The sequence below is a fragment of the Lepidochelys olivacea genome (assembly GCF_965140295.1).
Source record: "Lepidochelys olivacea isolate rLepOli2 genome assembly, chromosome: 2".
Taxonomy (NCBI): Eukaryota; Metazoa; Chordata; order Testudines; family Cheloniidae; genus Lepidochelys; species Lepidochelys olivacea.
The window spans coordinates 41,338,136-41,355,307 of NC_140412.1; the positions used below are offsets into that span (position 1 = coordinate 41,338,136).

The 17,172-nt window shown below is 43.7% G+C and overlaps 1 protein-coding gene across 1 annotated transcript in view; it reads left to right on the forward strand.

The window, feature by feature from the left end:
- Positions 1-17,172, forward strand: part of NIPAL2 (NIPA like domain containing 2) — a 66,343-nt gene that overhangs the window by 8,816 nt on the left and 40,355 nt on the right. The window contains exon 2 of the mRNA XM_084619136.1: positions 12,962-13,030. Coding sequence (XP_084475262.1) covers positions 12,962-13,030 — 69 coding nt within the window. The remainder of the gene's footprint in view (positions 1-12,961; positions 13,031-17,172) is intronic.

The following is a 17,172-nucleotide window of genomic DNA, read 5'->3' on the forward strand; positions in this document are numbered from 1 at the left end:
ATTTGGATACTGTGGTGTATGTGATATGATTGTTTTCTGTATTGAACTTGTAAAATTTCTTCAAGCAGTTGTCTGCAGGGGCAGTTGGCATTTTTGAGGCAGAAATGATGCAGCATGTTACAGAGAATGCACACGTGCTCTCTCTTGGAGATTTTATTTTTGTTCATTCTTGCTTTTCCCTTGCTCTAAAACAAATCACTGGGATTTGAAGCATGTGACTGCTCCTTGTGTACTGGGGAAAAAAACGCATACTGAGCCTATCATGGAGTTGGCTGAAAAATGGTAGTTTTGTGACCATTTTAAAAACAATTAAAAATATTAGCACCACAGGTTTAAAAAGGAACAATTCTGCACTTATAGGAATTTTTTTCACAGCCGTGTTCATTTTTATTTATTGTTTGTTTTCATTCTTTTCCACTTCCTTTTTTCCTTTTCTCCCCCTTTTTCCAAAGGTGGGGAAAAAAGGAAGGAGGAGAGAAATGGCAAAACCAGAAACTTAATTTTTTTGCAGGGGCTGGGAGGTTTGGAAAAATATATTTTTGAAGAAAATTAAAATCTCCTCCCCACCCCCCCTCCCCACACACACACACAGCAGGGCCGGCTCCAGGCCCCAGCGTTCCAAGCAGGTGCTTGGGGTGGCAGTTCGAAAGGGGCAGCAGTTCTTCCGGCCGTGGCGGCAATTCTGCGGCAGCTTCTCTGTGCCGCCCACCATGACGGCAAATCAAAGGCAGCTTCTTCCTTTTGCCATCCGCGGCGGCAGTTTTTTTCACTGTTTGGGGTGGGCAAAACTGTAGAGCGGGCCCTGACACACACACACACACACACAAATTCCCTTCCCATTTCAATAAAGGATATTTTACAGTGAAAAGGATCTGATGTTAAAAACTTTCATTCAAAAAATGTTGACCAGCTCTAATTATTACTTGTATAAAATCTTTGAAGCCACTCTTAGAGTTTAAGGCCAGAAGGGACTATTAGATCCTCTCACAGGGCTTTCAGTTTCACCCACTGCTTGACTAAAGCATCACTGGTTTGGTTGAAACATGACTTCCAGAAAGACATCCAGTCTTGATTTGAAGATACCAAGAGATGGAGAATCCACCACTTCTCTAATCACTGTCACTGTTAAAAATGTGTGCCTTATTTCTAAATTGTATTTGTCTGACTTCAGCTTCCAGCCACTGGTTCTTGTTATGCCTTTCTCTGCTAAATTAAAGAGCCCTTTACTACCTGGTATTTTCTCCCTGTGAAGGTCCTTGTACATTATAATCATCTCTCAGTCTTCTTTCTGACAAGCTAAACAGACTGTGCTCTCTAAGGCCTTGTGTAACCAACACAGTTTTGTCGGTAAAAGTCAGCTTGCATCACAAAACAGTGGAGGCGAACACACTGAAATGCTCCTCCCGCCGATGTAACTCCCTGCTACGCTGACGTAATACAACCACCTCAACAAGCGGTATAGAGTTTTTGCGTCATAGCCTGTCCATTTATGCAGTGGGGGTATGGTGGAAAAGTTTGTTAATGTACATAGGATGTCCCGGGAATCCTCCATAGAGATCTCTAGGAAACTTTCCTGTGGGTATTCTGCAATCCTCTTCTGATTCCTTGGCAGAACAGCCTTGTTTCTTCCTCCACTGTAGGAAACTTTGCCGCACCACACAGCAATTATTTCTGCAGGGACCAGAACGGCACACAGAGCCAGTCTGAAGCCACATGCATGCAGGAGATGCACCCTTGCATCCTGGGTTCCCCCCTTAGGAGTGAGATAACAGGTTCGATTACCCTAGCCTCTGGAAAAGGGTACCAATATTCAGGAGTGTCTCCCTATCCACTTGTAGTAACCCCCTTCGCAAACCAACCTTTGTTCCTTCTTGCCCCTTTGTCCCCCTCCTTCCCTCTCTCCCCCCCAACCCCCAGTGAACTCACCATATTTGGTACTCATGCCAAGCTGTGTACTAGCCAAGGAGCAGTGAGAAAGAGGTGTGTGTAACTTTTGTGATTCACGGCCATGAGAGCATTCACAATATTGTCTCTATTCATTGTTTCTTTGCCTTCTGCAAATGTGCCCTTGAGGACCCACTCTTCCACACTGGTGGAGTGCCTCCATCAGATAAGGCAACGAACCAGGAGGAGTAAGGAAGATGTGTTTTGCAAAGTGCTGCAATCAACGGATACAGCACATAGTGAAACAAGAGCATGGAGGGAGACAATTAATGAAAGACTCAGGCTGGATAGCCTGTAAAGGAGATAGGGAACAGATGATAAAACTCCTCGAGGGCCAGATAGAGATGCTGAAGTTTCTCATTATCCTACAATCGGAGCACATCCATGCACAACTCCCCCTGCAGCCACTATAGAACTCCAGTTCATGCCCTCCCCAAACTCCCCCATCATACGTGTTCCCCATCATCACGTGTTCTTGGTCCCTCACAGTATCCCGTGCACTCCACACCTTGGGACTGGTTTCCCAACAAAAGCTGGAGTTTACATACAGCTGTGAGAGCCCTAACCACGAGACTGTTCCTCATTTTCCCCTACTTGACAAAATTGTGTTTTGTCCTGTTATTAGACTTGAGTCTTTGAAATAAAATAAGTCTTTATTTGTGTCATACGCATGTCGGTCAGTGCTAACATTCAAACACAGTGGCTATAGGTAGGAATATTTGCTTAGTACAATTAATGCTCAGACAGCAAGCACTACAGGGGTAATTCAGGGAGGCAAGTAAACATTGCCTGGCCAAATACATCACATAAAGACACATTATTGGGAATCATTGTCAAGCTTCTTCAAATTCTCCCTAATTTGAAAAGCCCCCCGCTGTGCCCCTCTAATTGCCCTGGAATCTGGCTGCTCAAAATAGCAGCCAGCTGATCATCCGCAGCAGTCCATCCCTGGGGAAACTTTTCTCCTCTCACTTTGCAAATATTAGGTAGAGTACAACAGGCCGTGATATCTATTGGAATATTTTCCGCATTGAGGTCTAATCAGCCAAAAAGACAGTGGCACATTCAGCAGTCATCCGGCACCTGCTGAGCCTGTTGTTGAAGCACTTCTTGCTGCTGTCTAGGTTCCTGTCCTAGGTTCCTAGGTGTAAGGCTTTATGAGCCATGGGAGCAAGGGGCAGGCAGGGTCTCCAAGAATCACTATGGGCATTTCCACATCCCCCAGTGGAATCTTCTGGTGTGGAAAGGAAGTCCCAGCGTGCAGCTTTCTATACAGTCCAGTGTTCCAAAAGATGCATCTTCCCTGACCTTCCCCTATTGATGTCAGTGAAATAGCCCTGGTGAGACCATGGAGAACTCTGTTAAAAGATGGTTTGGGGCCAAAATTAGGATATGAGTACTGTCTATTGCCTCACTGCAGTTAGGGAACCCCATTGCCTCAAAGCCATCAATTATCTCCTGTCCGTTACCGAGAGTCACAGTACTTCGTAGCAGGAAGCGATAAATGGCCGTGCACATTTGGATCATGGCAACCCCCACTTTCCAACCCCAAACTGATTCATTACTGACCTGTAGCAGTCTGGAGTTGCCAGCTTCCACACCGCGATCGCCACTCACTTTTCCACAGTGAGGGGAGCTCTGGTGTCCTTGTGCTGCAATGCTGAGGCGAGCTCTACACATCACAATGCAATCCCACCACTCAATGCTTGTTTCCTGAGCCCAGTACCGACAATCCATTGCTGATCTGTGAATGCCAGCAGCAATCCTGAATTATTTGTTTCCAGGGCAGAGCAGGCATCACTGATTCACTCTCTGTTTTGCAGCTCATGAAATACTGTAGGACCAGTTGCTTTGTGTTCATAACGCTCATCACTAGACCAGTCAGCAGCTCAGGATCCAGGCTGCCAGGCAGAGATGGCGGGCACACAGTTTACAAGGCATGTTGAAAAATGGCGCAAAATGAAGTCGAGAACGCCCCCATGATGCATCGCAATCCATTCCCAGAGCTCCCAGCAGCAGAGGGTGACATAGGGTGGCAAGTTGCACAGTGGGATAGCAAGAGCAACGACTGTGGACGTGCTTCGTCGACACAAGGAGAGTTGTATGGATATGTACAACCAATGTAATTAAAGCAGCTTATGATTGTCAGAGTAACTTAAGTCAACTTAGCTCTGCAGTGGCCTAAGTCCCTCCCTGTAAGTAGAGTGAGCCGCTTGCACACACTAGCACGACCAGGGACAGCTGCCGGTTAGCCTGGTGCTCACCCCAGTGGGCAGGGCTGGAGGTGGTACAGCCACACCAGAGGAGCTGCCAGCGTGGGGCGCTGGCTCCTGCAAGCGGTGGCCCAACATGATGCTTCTTTCACCGTGGTGGTTCATAGAATCATAGAATATCAGGGTTGGAAGGGACCTCAGGAGGTCATCTAGTCCAACCCCCTGCTCAAAGCAGGACCAATTCCCAATTAAATCATTCCAGCCAGGGCTTTGTCAAGCCTGTTCCTAGTAGAGCCCTGCAGCTCCGTGCATATCCACTTTATATCTGTGGATATCTGCATTCGTGGATATAATTCTGTGGATGCGGATATCCACAGATGTAGATCTTCATGGATATAAAATTTGTATCCATGCAGGGCTCTACCTCTAAATCAATTTATCCAGCCCTCAGATAATTGTAGTGGCTCTTTTTTGCCATGATGAACTTGTTTATTTTTCGATTTATCTGAGGACTTTAAAGGCGTCACCCATTTGATTCCTTGGTGCCAAATGAATGAGAAGTACTTGTGGCACCTTAGAGACTAACAAATTTATTTGAGCATAAGCTTTTGTGGGCTAAAGCCCGCTTCATCAGATGCATGCAGTGGAAAATACAGTAGGAAGAGATTATATATATAAGATAGATAGATAGATATACAGAGAACATGAAAAAATGGGGGTTGCCACACCAACTCTAACGAGAGTAATCAATTAAGGTGGGCTATTAGGAGAAAAAAAACTCTTGTAGTGATAATCAGGATGGCCCATTTCAAACAGTTGACAAGAAGGTGTGAGTAACAGTAGGGAAAAAATTAGCATGGGGAAACAGTTTTTAGTTTGTGTAATGACTCATCCACTCCCAGTCTTTATTCAAGCCTAATTTAATGGTGTTCAGTTTGCAAATGAATTCCAGTTCTGCAGTTTCTCATTGGAGTCTGTTTTTGAAGGTTTTTTCTGTTGACTAATGGCGACTTTTAGCTCTGTAATTGAGTGTCCAGGTGTCCAGTTTGCAGGAGTGTCCCTGGACACTCAATTACAGGCCTAAAAGTCACCATTAGTTTCCCCATGCTAATTTTGCCCCTGCTGTTACTCACACCTTCTTGTCATCTGTTTGAAATGGGCCATCCAGATTATCACTACAAAAGTTTTTTTTCTCCTGCTGATAATAGCCCACTTTAATTGATTACTCTCGTTAGAGTTAGTATGGCAACCCCCATTTTTTCATGTTCTCTCTGTGTGTGTGTATATATATATATATCTTCCTACTGTATTTTCCACTGCATGCATCCAATGAAGTGGGCTTTAGCCCACGAAAGCTTATGCTCAAATAAATTTGTTAGTCTCTAAGGTGCCTCAAGTACTCCTCGTTCTTTTTGCTGATACAGACTAACACAGCTTCCACTCTGAAACCTTGGTGCCAAATGTAATTCTGAGCTAAATGGAGGATTTATAGTTGTGCTAATTTAGTTTATGTAAGAAGGTGAACATTACTGTTGAAATTCCTAGCCAGTAATTAAAATTAAATGTTGCTCTCTGTCAGGAGGGGGAATGCAGAACAGAAGATGAGCTCAAAAAACTTGTAAAATAAAAACAAAGTTCCATGTATCATGCAAAAAGAAATAACTTAAACAGTATAAAGTTTGGAAGACTCTAGTTTCAAAAAGATTGGGATGTTTCAATCTTCAGAATGGGTCTGATTCAACTCCCATTATAATCAATTGAAAGAATCCCATTGATTCCAACAGAAGTTAGATCAGGCTCAAAAACCAGGGGTTTGGATTTGTAGGGAAGCAATAGGTGGTGTGCAATAGTGTTGAGGGACGTGACAGATCTTTTGCTAACCTGATAAATAAAGTTACCCTTGTCAACTGTTGGAAATGGGCCATCCTGATTATCACTACAAAAGGTTTTTTCTCCTGCTAATAATAGCTCACCTTAATTGATCACTCTCATTATAGTGTGTATGGCAACACCCATTTTTTCATGTTCTCTGTGTGTGTGTGTGTATATAATATCTCTCTCTCTCTCTCTCTCTCTATATATATATATATCTTCCTACTGTATTTTCCACTGCATGCATCTGATGAAGTGGGTTTTAGCCCACGAAAGCTAATGCTCAAATAAATTTGTTAGTCTCTAAGGTGCCACAAGTACTCCTTGTTCTTTTTGCTGATACAGACGAACATGGCTACCACTCTGAAACCTGTATACAAGGCTGTAATTATTCCATCTGTAGTTTTGGTGACATTAATAAGCTAACAGTTATACATTCTTCTTTATAATATCACTGCAGATCCCCTGAAAAGCATAATTCTTATTAACGTGAATAGTTGGATGTATACTCTTTCTCTCTAGTGACTAATCTGGACTTTGGAATGTACTACAGTAAACTTGGAGATAGCCAGTTGGTACATAACTAAAAGATGAGCGCTAAAGAAACGGAGCATTGTTATTTTTGTAGGAGTGAGCAATGAAAATTCAACCAGCTTTCAAAAGTAAATGCATTCACTATCTAACAAAACAAACAAGAATTTAATTCACTGGCTCTACAAGTCACTCCATCTTCTGCAAAGGAGTTAACTGCTGATTTACATTCACAGTATCTAGACTAGAGTTGTTGGTCCTGTTGTAACAAATTTTAATTGGTTATCAATTACTGCATTAACCTGATATGATCACAAATGCTAATGTGGACACCTCACAAACAATTGCTTCTGGCCAGGGTTTACCAGATGGGTCAGCCACCACCAGGAGTAATGCTTGTGTTCTAGAACAAATGTTTGTGAAATGTGTACATTAGCATTTACAAGCAAAGTATTACATTACAACATGACCAAACACTCTAGTCTAGATAAAATGTGAGAGGGGAATCCCGTGTCCTGTGTCCTAGGCACAGAGTTTCAGAAATCTAGTTTAAATGGGGTTTGTCTTGACTAGGAAGGTAGGAGCATTTGTTTTACAATGCATCAACTAGCCTGTTCTAACTAGCACCTGCTAAAACTCAAATGCTTCAAGTCAATCAGCTTAACATATATTGCAGTACATCTTGCCTATACTAGAATTTTAGCTAACACATTCAAACTATACATATTTTATCTTAGTAAAGACAAACCCAATGTAACAACTAGTGTGGATTGCGTTATTTCAGTCTAAATTTTTTCTGTTTGTTTTGATCAGACTTTGACCTCACTTAAATCTACATTACCCAGAGGGTTTATTATGAAAGTTACATCAAAGTAGGGCCCTTGTGTGCATATGCAGACTTTTATCAAAATAATTGAGGGTATGAATTAAAACTGATTTAATTATTTTGGTTTCAGTATGTGTGTAGACAACTCCTGGCTCCATTTAGTTTGTCCTGTGAGTCTCACTTATTTTCTCTCAACACTTTCTTTCCATGCTTTTTTTTTTGTCTTTTGGATTTGTTGTCACTGGGTTCTTGTATTTATCTACTCCTTTTCTGTTGATATTAATCTCCTTGCTTTATGTTTCGCTCTTTCCCCAACAAGCTGTATTTCTCTGCAGTGACTAAGACCATGAATGTTATCATTTAGAGCTTTTATCATGCAGCAATGATTCAGTCCTCAAAGTTGACAGACAGTGAAGCCTGTAGTGTCTGTGGAAAGCTCAGTCAAACAAAGAATAACAGCTTTCATCTACTCAGGATTCTAGCAGCATCTCTTGACTGGTATCAGGCAGAAACTACTAGAACAAATGAAAAGGAGTGTGGGTTTCCAGGAGCTTAGAACAGTTTCTGAAAAAGCAGCAAGTAGCTCAGGAAAATGTTTGCTGAACTCAGCTTTGTGTTTGTGCTTTGTTTTGGGTTTTGGGGGTGCAGGGTTGGGGGAGGATGTAAAAGGAGAAAGCAGGCCATTTCTTTTCTGGGCGACAAGCCTGCAGTGCTCCTTATCAGGCAGTCTACTAGTTTACATCTCTAGCTAAAACTAGAGTGTGCAGGAACAGGCTGACAGTTCTGGAAGATTATCAACAAGTGCTAGGCCCTCGAGTATTTGGCTAAACAACTGTTGTTAGAAGACACTCTGAGTTGGAAAAAACTATGCTCTGAGTTGGAAAAAGCTTGAGTTCCTTCCTTCAACACTTTTCTTGGTGCTGCATACAAGACAGAAGAAGACCTGGCCTTTGCTCTGAAAAGTTTACTGCCTAAATTGATAATATAATTTCTTAACTCAGGGCGGGGGTGGAGCAGGGGCGGGAAGAGGAGGGGTTGAGCGGAACAGGCTAGGACTTGGTCGCTCGCTGCTGCCAAGTCCCCCACTAGCCCCCAGGCCACCCTGGACCCTGCATCCCCCTGAAGCGCAGGACCCCCGAAAGCACAGAGCCCAGAGCGATTGCCCTGGTCCGTTCTATTGATGGTATGGCTCTGAAAATATAAGCCCAAACATTGGTGGAGCCGGGCCCACCTTCCTGAATATTGGTGGAACACGAGCACCACGGGCCCATATAACTCGCTGCCTGTGGACAAGGCAGTGTAAACCAGGTATACACTGCCTTTTATATCTACACAGCAGCTGGAAGGTATAATTGCCAGTCTGGGTAGATGTATACATGCTTGCTCTGATTGAGCTAGCATACTAAAAATAGCAGTGTGGCTGCAGCAGCTTAGGCTAGTTCCCAAGTACAAGCTCGTTCGAGACCCTAGGTACGTATTCAGGTGGCTAGCCTGAGCTGCCACCTCTGCCACATTGCTATTTTAGAGTGCTAACGAGGGTTGCCAACTTTCTCATTGCTGACAACTGGACCCCCCTTGCCACACCTCTTCCCCCAAGGCCCTACCCCCTGCTCCGCCTCTTCGTCCAGGCCACCCGCTCGCTCCTCTCCCTCTCTTTACTCATCACTCACTGTTCTCCCCCTTCCTCATAGCTAGATCCTCCCCCTCCCCGCAGCTGGACTTGCTCTGCTCTGAAGCTACAGCCTGACATGGAGCCTGCTGCCTGCCTGCCCATGATATGCAAGTAGGAGGCAGCCTCGGCTGAGCAGGGTCTGGCACAAGTTGATAACCCAATGCCCCTCTCCCCCCTGGCCTATGGTAACTGGACTTTTGGTGTCTGGTCAGTACATCTGACCGGACTCTGCCATGTCCCCTTTTTGACTGGACTTTCCAGTTGAAAACTGGGCACCTGGCAACCCTAGCGCTAACTACTAAACTTCACATGGCCACACTTCTATTTTAGCACACTAACTCAAGCAGAGCTAGGACATGTACGTCTACCCAAGCTGGAAATTACACCTCTCCAGTAGGGTTGCCAACTTTCTAACGGCACAAAACTGAACACCCTAGCCCCGCCCCTTCTCTGAGGCCCCACCCTCTTCCCTGCCCTTTCCCCGAGGCCTTGCCCCCCACTCACTACATTCCCCCTCCCTTAGTGGCTCGCTGTCCTCCCACCCTCACTCACTTTCACTGGGCTGGGGCAGGGGCTTGGAGTGCAAGAGGGGGTATGGGCTCTGGGCTGGGGATGAGGGCTTTAGGGTGCAGGAGGGGGCTCTGGGTTTGGGGAGGGGTTGGGGCGCGGGCTTACCTTGGGTGTCTCCTAGTCAGTGGCGTAGCGTGGCGTGTGCCCTGAAAGCGGCCAGCAGGTCTGGCGCTAGTAGGCAGGGGGTCAGGAGGCTCCGCGCACAGTTCTCACCTGCAGGCACGGCCCCCCAATGCCGGGGGCAGCTCACAGAGCCCCGTGGTCCCCCCGGCTAGGAGCCGGACCTGCTGGCCCCTTCCGGGGCACAGTGCAGTGCCAGGACAGGTAGGGACTAGCCTGCCTTAGTGCCGCAGCACCGCTGACTGGACCTTTAATGGCCCGGTCGGTGGTGCTGACCAGAGCCACCAGGGTCCTTATTCAACCAGGTGTTCCAGTCAGAAACTGGACTACCAGCTCAGTGTAGACATAACCTGAGAGGGTAGGCTTGAGCTCAAGCTTTAACTCAATAGTACAGTGTTAAAGTATACACTGCCTTGCCTGCGCTAGACTGAAATGAGTTAGCCTGTTAGCTAGCATGCTAGCACCATGCTTAAATTCTAGTCTGGACAAAGACCAAAGGGCTGTAGCAATATCCTGAATAAACTTTACTGATTTAAATTAAACCTTATTATATTAAGTTTAATACCTTTGGGGTCCATTAAAAATGCAGTCATTTGTGTTATTGTGAGAGTGTATGTAACTTCTCTAGGGGTATGTCTATACCACCTGCCGGATCGGCAGGCATTGATCAATCCAGGGGAGATCTATTTATCACATCGAGACACAATAAATGGACCCCCCGCCCCCGAGTGCTCTCCTGTTGACTCCTGTACTCCACCTGCACGAGAGGCACAGGGAGAGCATCAGCAGTTGACTCACTGCAGTGAAGGCACTGCGGTGAGTAGATCTAAGTACGTCTGAATGCATCCGATGAAGTGAGCTGTAGCTCACGAAAGCTCATGCTCAAATAAATTGGTTAGTCTCTAAGGTGCCACTAGTACTCCTTTTCTTTTTGTGAATACAGACTAACCCGGCTGCTACTCTAAAACTTCGGCTATGTTATTCATGTAGCTGAAGTTGCGTAACTTAGATCGATTCCGCCCCACCCCCAGCGCAGACCAGGCCTAGAAGGAGTGGGCATGCTGATCTAATTTCTCCAGTTATTACCCTTTTTGAGTCTTCACTCTAGGGAGGAGACCCGTTGTCTGACTGATTATTTATTCAGGGTCTCTTCAGAAGTTCAGACTGGATTTTTCAGAGACCTGCAGACAAAGACAGGACTTTGGGATAAATAACTGACTCGGGGCTTTTGTTCTGATCCAGCCAACTGACAGGCCCTTCAGTCCATGGTGGGCCCCAATCCTTAGCAAAGGGTTGGAAGGACTTTGGCCTACCGAGGCCCCATAAGCCTGTGTTCTTGTTCTGAGCAAAGAGTGTGATGAACTTGAAACCACAGGAAAACCCTTGGGGTGGGGTTTTGAAGGACTGCTTCTGCCAGAGCCCATGTTGGAAGGGGTGATCTCTGGTAAGTTTATTATCATGCGTGTAGGTTCTTTTGTTGTTTTTAATGTTTTGGCTCAAATGCTTTTCCTTTTTAAGAATAAAATAGGCTTGCTTAGTGTTGTAGCAACCAGGCAAGGTACTAACAAACTTCAACAGGACTTTATTTTTAAATTGGAAACCTCTTTACCAAGCTGCTGCTGCACCCTCAGTAGCTCTCACTCCACCTCCTCAACTTTCCCCCACTCCTTCCTGTTTCCTGTCCTTTCAGACTCCCAACAGCCAGTGCTCCCAGTTCTAATAATTACAAGTAGCATCTAAACACCACACTTAGGTAGAATTGTATGGTCATTTATAACTGTGAGCAACTACCCTTATTAGTCTCTGAAGAAAAAGCAAGCAGGCCTGCTTAAACAGACTGTCTTTTGATGGGTAGGGAAAAGTGAAGGTAGGAAACTGTTCAGCTTGGAGTACCCAAATCAGATGGGAGAAAGACGACTGCTTGGGAGCCCGAAGCCTGAGAGTGGGGCCCTTGCTGGACCATAGAGGGGAAATACAGATTCAGTTGCTCTGAACTGTGGCACATGGTACTAGAAACATGGTTTCCACGCTGCCAAGACCAAACTGCGTTATACCATGATCAGGACACAACTGTTATAACATGGTGCGCCCACACAGGTTACTTTGTAGTGTAGCCTGGCATTTGAGCTTGCTGAAGTAGCACCTAAATATAATTTTTTCCAAATAATGTATGCTGTTTTCATTTTTTGAATTTCCCAATTTTGTGTAAAGTTTGCTAATCTTATTGGAAAGCAGACATCCCAACTCGAACAGAATGTGGTGAAATAACAAAATGCATTAAGGAAATTATCAGGATACCTGTGTTGCTGGATATCTTGTGTCATATGATGAATACATTAGCACACAAATGACTGTACTGTGGTGTGCACAGTCTGATTGCTGTTGACTTAGCTTCTAGCCTCTATAATGACAGGTTTCAGAGTAACAGCCGTGTTAGTCTATATTCGCAAAAAGAAAAGGAGGACTTGTGGCACCTTAGAGACTAACCAATTTATTTGAACATAAGCTTTTGTGAGCTACAGCTCACTTCATCGGATGCATACTGTGGAAAGTGTAGAAGATCTTCTTATATACACACAAAGCATGAAAAAATACCTCCTCCCACCCCATTCTCCTGCTGGTAATGGCTTATCTAAAGTGATCACTCTCCTTACAATGTGTATGATAATCAAGTTGGGCCATTTCCAGCACAAATCCAGGTTTTCTCACCCCCACACACACACAAACTCACTCTCCTGCTGGTAATAGCTTATCTAAAGTGACCACTCTCCTTACAATGTGTATATTATATATATATATATCTATAATAAAATTGTTAAACATTCTTAGCTGTATAAAAAATTCATGTCAGTATAACATCTTCTCAAATCCTATCAAGCTTTCTTTGGATATACTACAATTTCAAAGGATGGCAAAAACAACTTGTACAATGGAATAACCTTCAATTTACAGTTGTTTACTGCTCATGTCCTAGGCAGAATGCACCATCTTCATTATCTTTATGGGTATTCAGGCAGAGACAGTCCTCATTGATTTAGTTAGTGAGGCATGAATTCAATAAGTGAAAAAATCAATTATATTTATTTTATTTAATTTATTCCTGATTTATCCTTTCACAAAAGTGTTAGCAGGATCCTTCTGTTCTATTATGCCTGTATAAATTCATAAGTAGCAATGTTTTAATTTTCTTTGTTTTTTAATTAAATTTTGCAGACTCAGCTCTTGGGTGTTTTGTTGGCAATCACTGGAAATTTTCTGATTAGTATCTCTTTGAATATCCAGGTATGAAATAATTTTTTCTAATTATTTTGATTTATTTAAATTTTAGTAAATGATGTATGTTTTATTTATCTAATTAAAGCACTTTTTAAATAATCATTTTAATAGTTCACTGAATGTAGGCTCCCCCACAACCAGTAACTCTGTGATAGTGCAATGGTTCTCTACCTTGTCTATATTGTGACCCCATGTTACAATAGAAGAAAGTTTCAGAATTCCTCCCTCCAACTAGCCATAAAAACACTACACCCTTGGACCTCTTCATGACCCCAGTGGTGATTGTCACCCTCAACTTGAGAGCAGTGGTGGATTAATGATTTTGCTGCCCCTAGGCCCAGAAATAATTGCCGCCCCCCCCCACCCCAGCAACTCCCCCACCCCAGCTCACCTCCACCTCCACCTCCACCTCCTCCCCTGAGCGTGCCGCCGCGTCCTGCCTCTTCCTGCTCCCTGCCAGTGCTTGTGCACGAAACAGCTTCGCGAAGGAGGGGGAAAGGGCGGAACACAGGGTGCTCAGGAGAGGAGGCGGGGCCGGGGCGGGGATTTGAGGAAGGGGACCAATAGGGGCAGGGAATGGGGGCGGGAAGGGGTGGAGTTGGGGCGGGGGCGGAGGGCGCGAACCGGCACTGGGGGAAGCAGCCTCTGGCTGCTATTATAAATTTGCCGCCCCTGCAAATTTGCCGGCCTAGGCATTAATACGCCACTGCTTGAGAGCCAGTGTGTTAGTGAATGCAAATCCTAAAGTGAAGCTGCCAATAAACAAAGGCCCCAATCCTGTTTAATAAAACTAGTCTTGTAAATAAATTAACACATTTACTTAAATGTTTGCAAGATTGGGGCGGAAAGCAGTGCTCGCCAGCCTAGTTTCATTGTGCAAGTTGAAGGAAATGCTAATAATAAATAGCATAAAGGACAAAAAGCAAACTGTGGTCCTGACCTTGCAACTTCACCTTCAAGAGTAATCCCTTGAACGCAGTTGGACTGTTGGCATGAGTAAGGATCACCGATGTGAATTCTTAAAATCTGTTCTGTTTTAATAATCAAAATTGCTACTAGTTAAACAGTAACCATTTTTATTGTGATTTTTTTTATCTTGAAAATGTCCCTTTAAGTATTTTCAGTAATCTTACCAATGAATGTTTACGGGCAGAACCCATGTTTGAAGCTTTGAAAATTTAAAAAAAATAAAAGAGATTTCTTGCAAAATTACTTTGGTAACATTGTATTCAGGTTTTTTTAAGCCCCCTTAGTATAAAACTGATTTTGTCTATTAAGGATGCAACCGCAATTCTATCTCTGAGCATAATCTCTTTTACACAGTCTTTCATGAAAGTCTGTGGAATATAAAATTCACTAATACACCTTTTTATTCAACCAGGGAACTTCTTCACCAGCCCACGTCTATTTTCTTAAGTGGATTTAGTGCTTTTGAATGGTTCTAGATTGACAGCCCCAGAAACAGAAGTATTCTGTATATCCGCAGACCCCTTGTAATTTGCCATTGTTCTAAGACACAGCCAGTGTTCCTCAATTTTGGGTTGGAGACTAGGATCTCCTCTAATGGGGGCAGATCCAACTCTAGTGGAAAATCTCTCCCATTGACTACACTGGAAGTTTGATCAAGGTCAGGGTGAAGAGGTAATTCAGAGTTTTTGTCCCTAGTCTTGCTTAAAGTGGTTTTTCTAAGGTGGACCTTCACTAGGAAGCACCCTGAGAATACACTGGCCTGCAAACAAGCTTTAACTTTTATTCATTAACAACCTGGGCTGAATTTGAACTGAGGCATCTTCCTTTCTTTAAACAGTGTGTACAAACTTAATGAAGACTTACTCCCTCTCCCCACGGATAACCAATTGCAGCAGAAACTTCTATTGCCCTATAAAAATGGCATTGTCCCCTTTAGTAATGAAACAGATGTTTATTAAATGGACGCCTGACTTCTTTAAACCCCGACATTTATTTTCCTATTAATATTAATGGATAGAGGCCAAATTTCGTTACTCTTCACTATCCCACCCACCAAATGACTCCTTTTCCCTGTGTTCCCTTCACCCCCTCCATTGGGCCCCAAATAAAAAAGCAGTCTGCAAACAAACACACCAAAGTCAGTACAGATGGGTGACTGCATTTCGGCTGCATTGGAAATGCCCTCAGAATTCTCATGTGGGCAAAATACTTATGCTTAGAGCATGAGCAATCTGAACAGAGGAGGATGTGTAAGAGCTGCCAGTGGATTGAGGTTGTATGATCACATACATGGAAGGTGTCTCTTCATGCACTCTAGAATTCTTCTCGGGGCCTCCATGTGGATTTTTGGGAGTGAGGGAACAGAATGAGGGTACAATTAGAGCTCATCAGAAATTTTCCTTCAAAATCGTTTTTCAATAGAAAATTAGGTTTTTGACTAAATGGAATTTCTAACCCAAAATGTCAGCTTTCTGTGGATTATTTTTTTAAACTGAAGCCTGAAAATTGAAATATTTCAGACAAAAAACAAAATATGTTGATTCTGAAATGCCACTCCGGGGCCTCATGAGAATGTCTTATGAGATTCTGAAATGCCACTTCAGCTGCCTCATCCTCCCATTCCGCTTCATGGCCGGGACTCCCCCTGCTGGACATCCTTCCACAGGGAGCACAACAGCCGTGCAACTGCCATGGTGCACCCCCTCCCCGCATCCAGAGGCAAGACCCTAGTGCATCATGGGAGATGTCATCTGACCAGAGAGCCCAGCCTTTAGAGGAGAACGGGACATCTGAACTACAACTCCCATGAGGCACTGCCTCAGTATTTCCAAATCAAAAGGTTTTAGATTGGTTTTAGATTTTTTGCCAAAAAACTGAAATTTTCCACAAGGAAAAAGGCATTGTTCCAACCAGGTCTAGGTAGAGCTGTAACGCCAGCCCTCTTGGTTACTACTTCTTACACTGTGCAGAAGGGCTGGTGAGAAATTTGGCTCTGTATGTGAGACCATATAGATTATTATTTATGTATGTATTTGCAGTAACATAGTACCTAGGAGCCTTAGTCATAGACCAGGACCTATTGTGCTAGATGATGTACAAACACAGAACAAAAAAATGGTTCCTGCTCCAAAGAGTTTATAATCTAAGAATAAGACAAGAGACAACAGATGGATACAGACTGATGGGAGAAACTGAGATAATATTAGGCCACATGATAGGCAGAGTATCACGCACTAGCAAGACTAGCATAGTGAAAACTGCATATCCACCCAATAATTATACATTCTTGACTATCACCTGCTCACTCCTTTTAGTGATTTCAGTGCAGCCGGAACTCTATTTTAGAAGCCCTGAATGACCAAGGTCATCAAAATATTCGGTCACAGCACAATTCTAGGTATAAGACTAAATAGGAAACAATCACCATGCAAGAAAATAGTACTTCTGCCCTGTAGAAAAAGGGGTTGACAAACTGTTATTTGCTTATGTTATACTGTACTGTTGAAATAGAAATTAAGACATTTGGAACATAGACAGTGTTGACAAACTTTCTTGCACTGAGACTAAGCCAACCCAGATTATGCTTTACAATGTGCTAGGGTCTTTTTGTTTGTTTTTTTGTATAGCAGGTGATCATGGCCCAAATCCTGCTTGCTTCACTAATGTGTGTAATCCTACTAAAGTCATGCGTGAGTTAGGCAAGCAGAATTAGGCCCCGTTTTGTGTGAAAGGGAATGCCAGTTCCTCCTGATACTAGCCATGCTTAGTTGCACACAGTTTTATTCTTAAACTGTCTTTGAAGCCGCTTCATGGATCAGCTAGAAGGAGCACATTCCTCTATGGCCAACTTCACCTGGTTTGTGGCTTCAGCTTCATACAATTGCATTGCCACTTAGGCTACCCTGGGAAAAAAAATTTTTCTTCCTGAAAAGCCCTTTGAAATAACACCAGAGGGTTGTAATGCTAGCCATCTAGACTATATATTAACTTCAGAGTTCCTTGATATGTTTTCGGGTGGATTTATTTCATGGGGTAGCTTTTTCATCATTTCAAACCAGGGTATTTGGTTAAGGAAGCATCAAGCCAAAGTAGCACAGTATTAGTACAAAGTACTATGTCTGCAACATCAAACTGAAACTAATTTTAAAAAAAGAGGAAATCTTGACATACCTGGAATT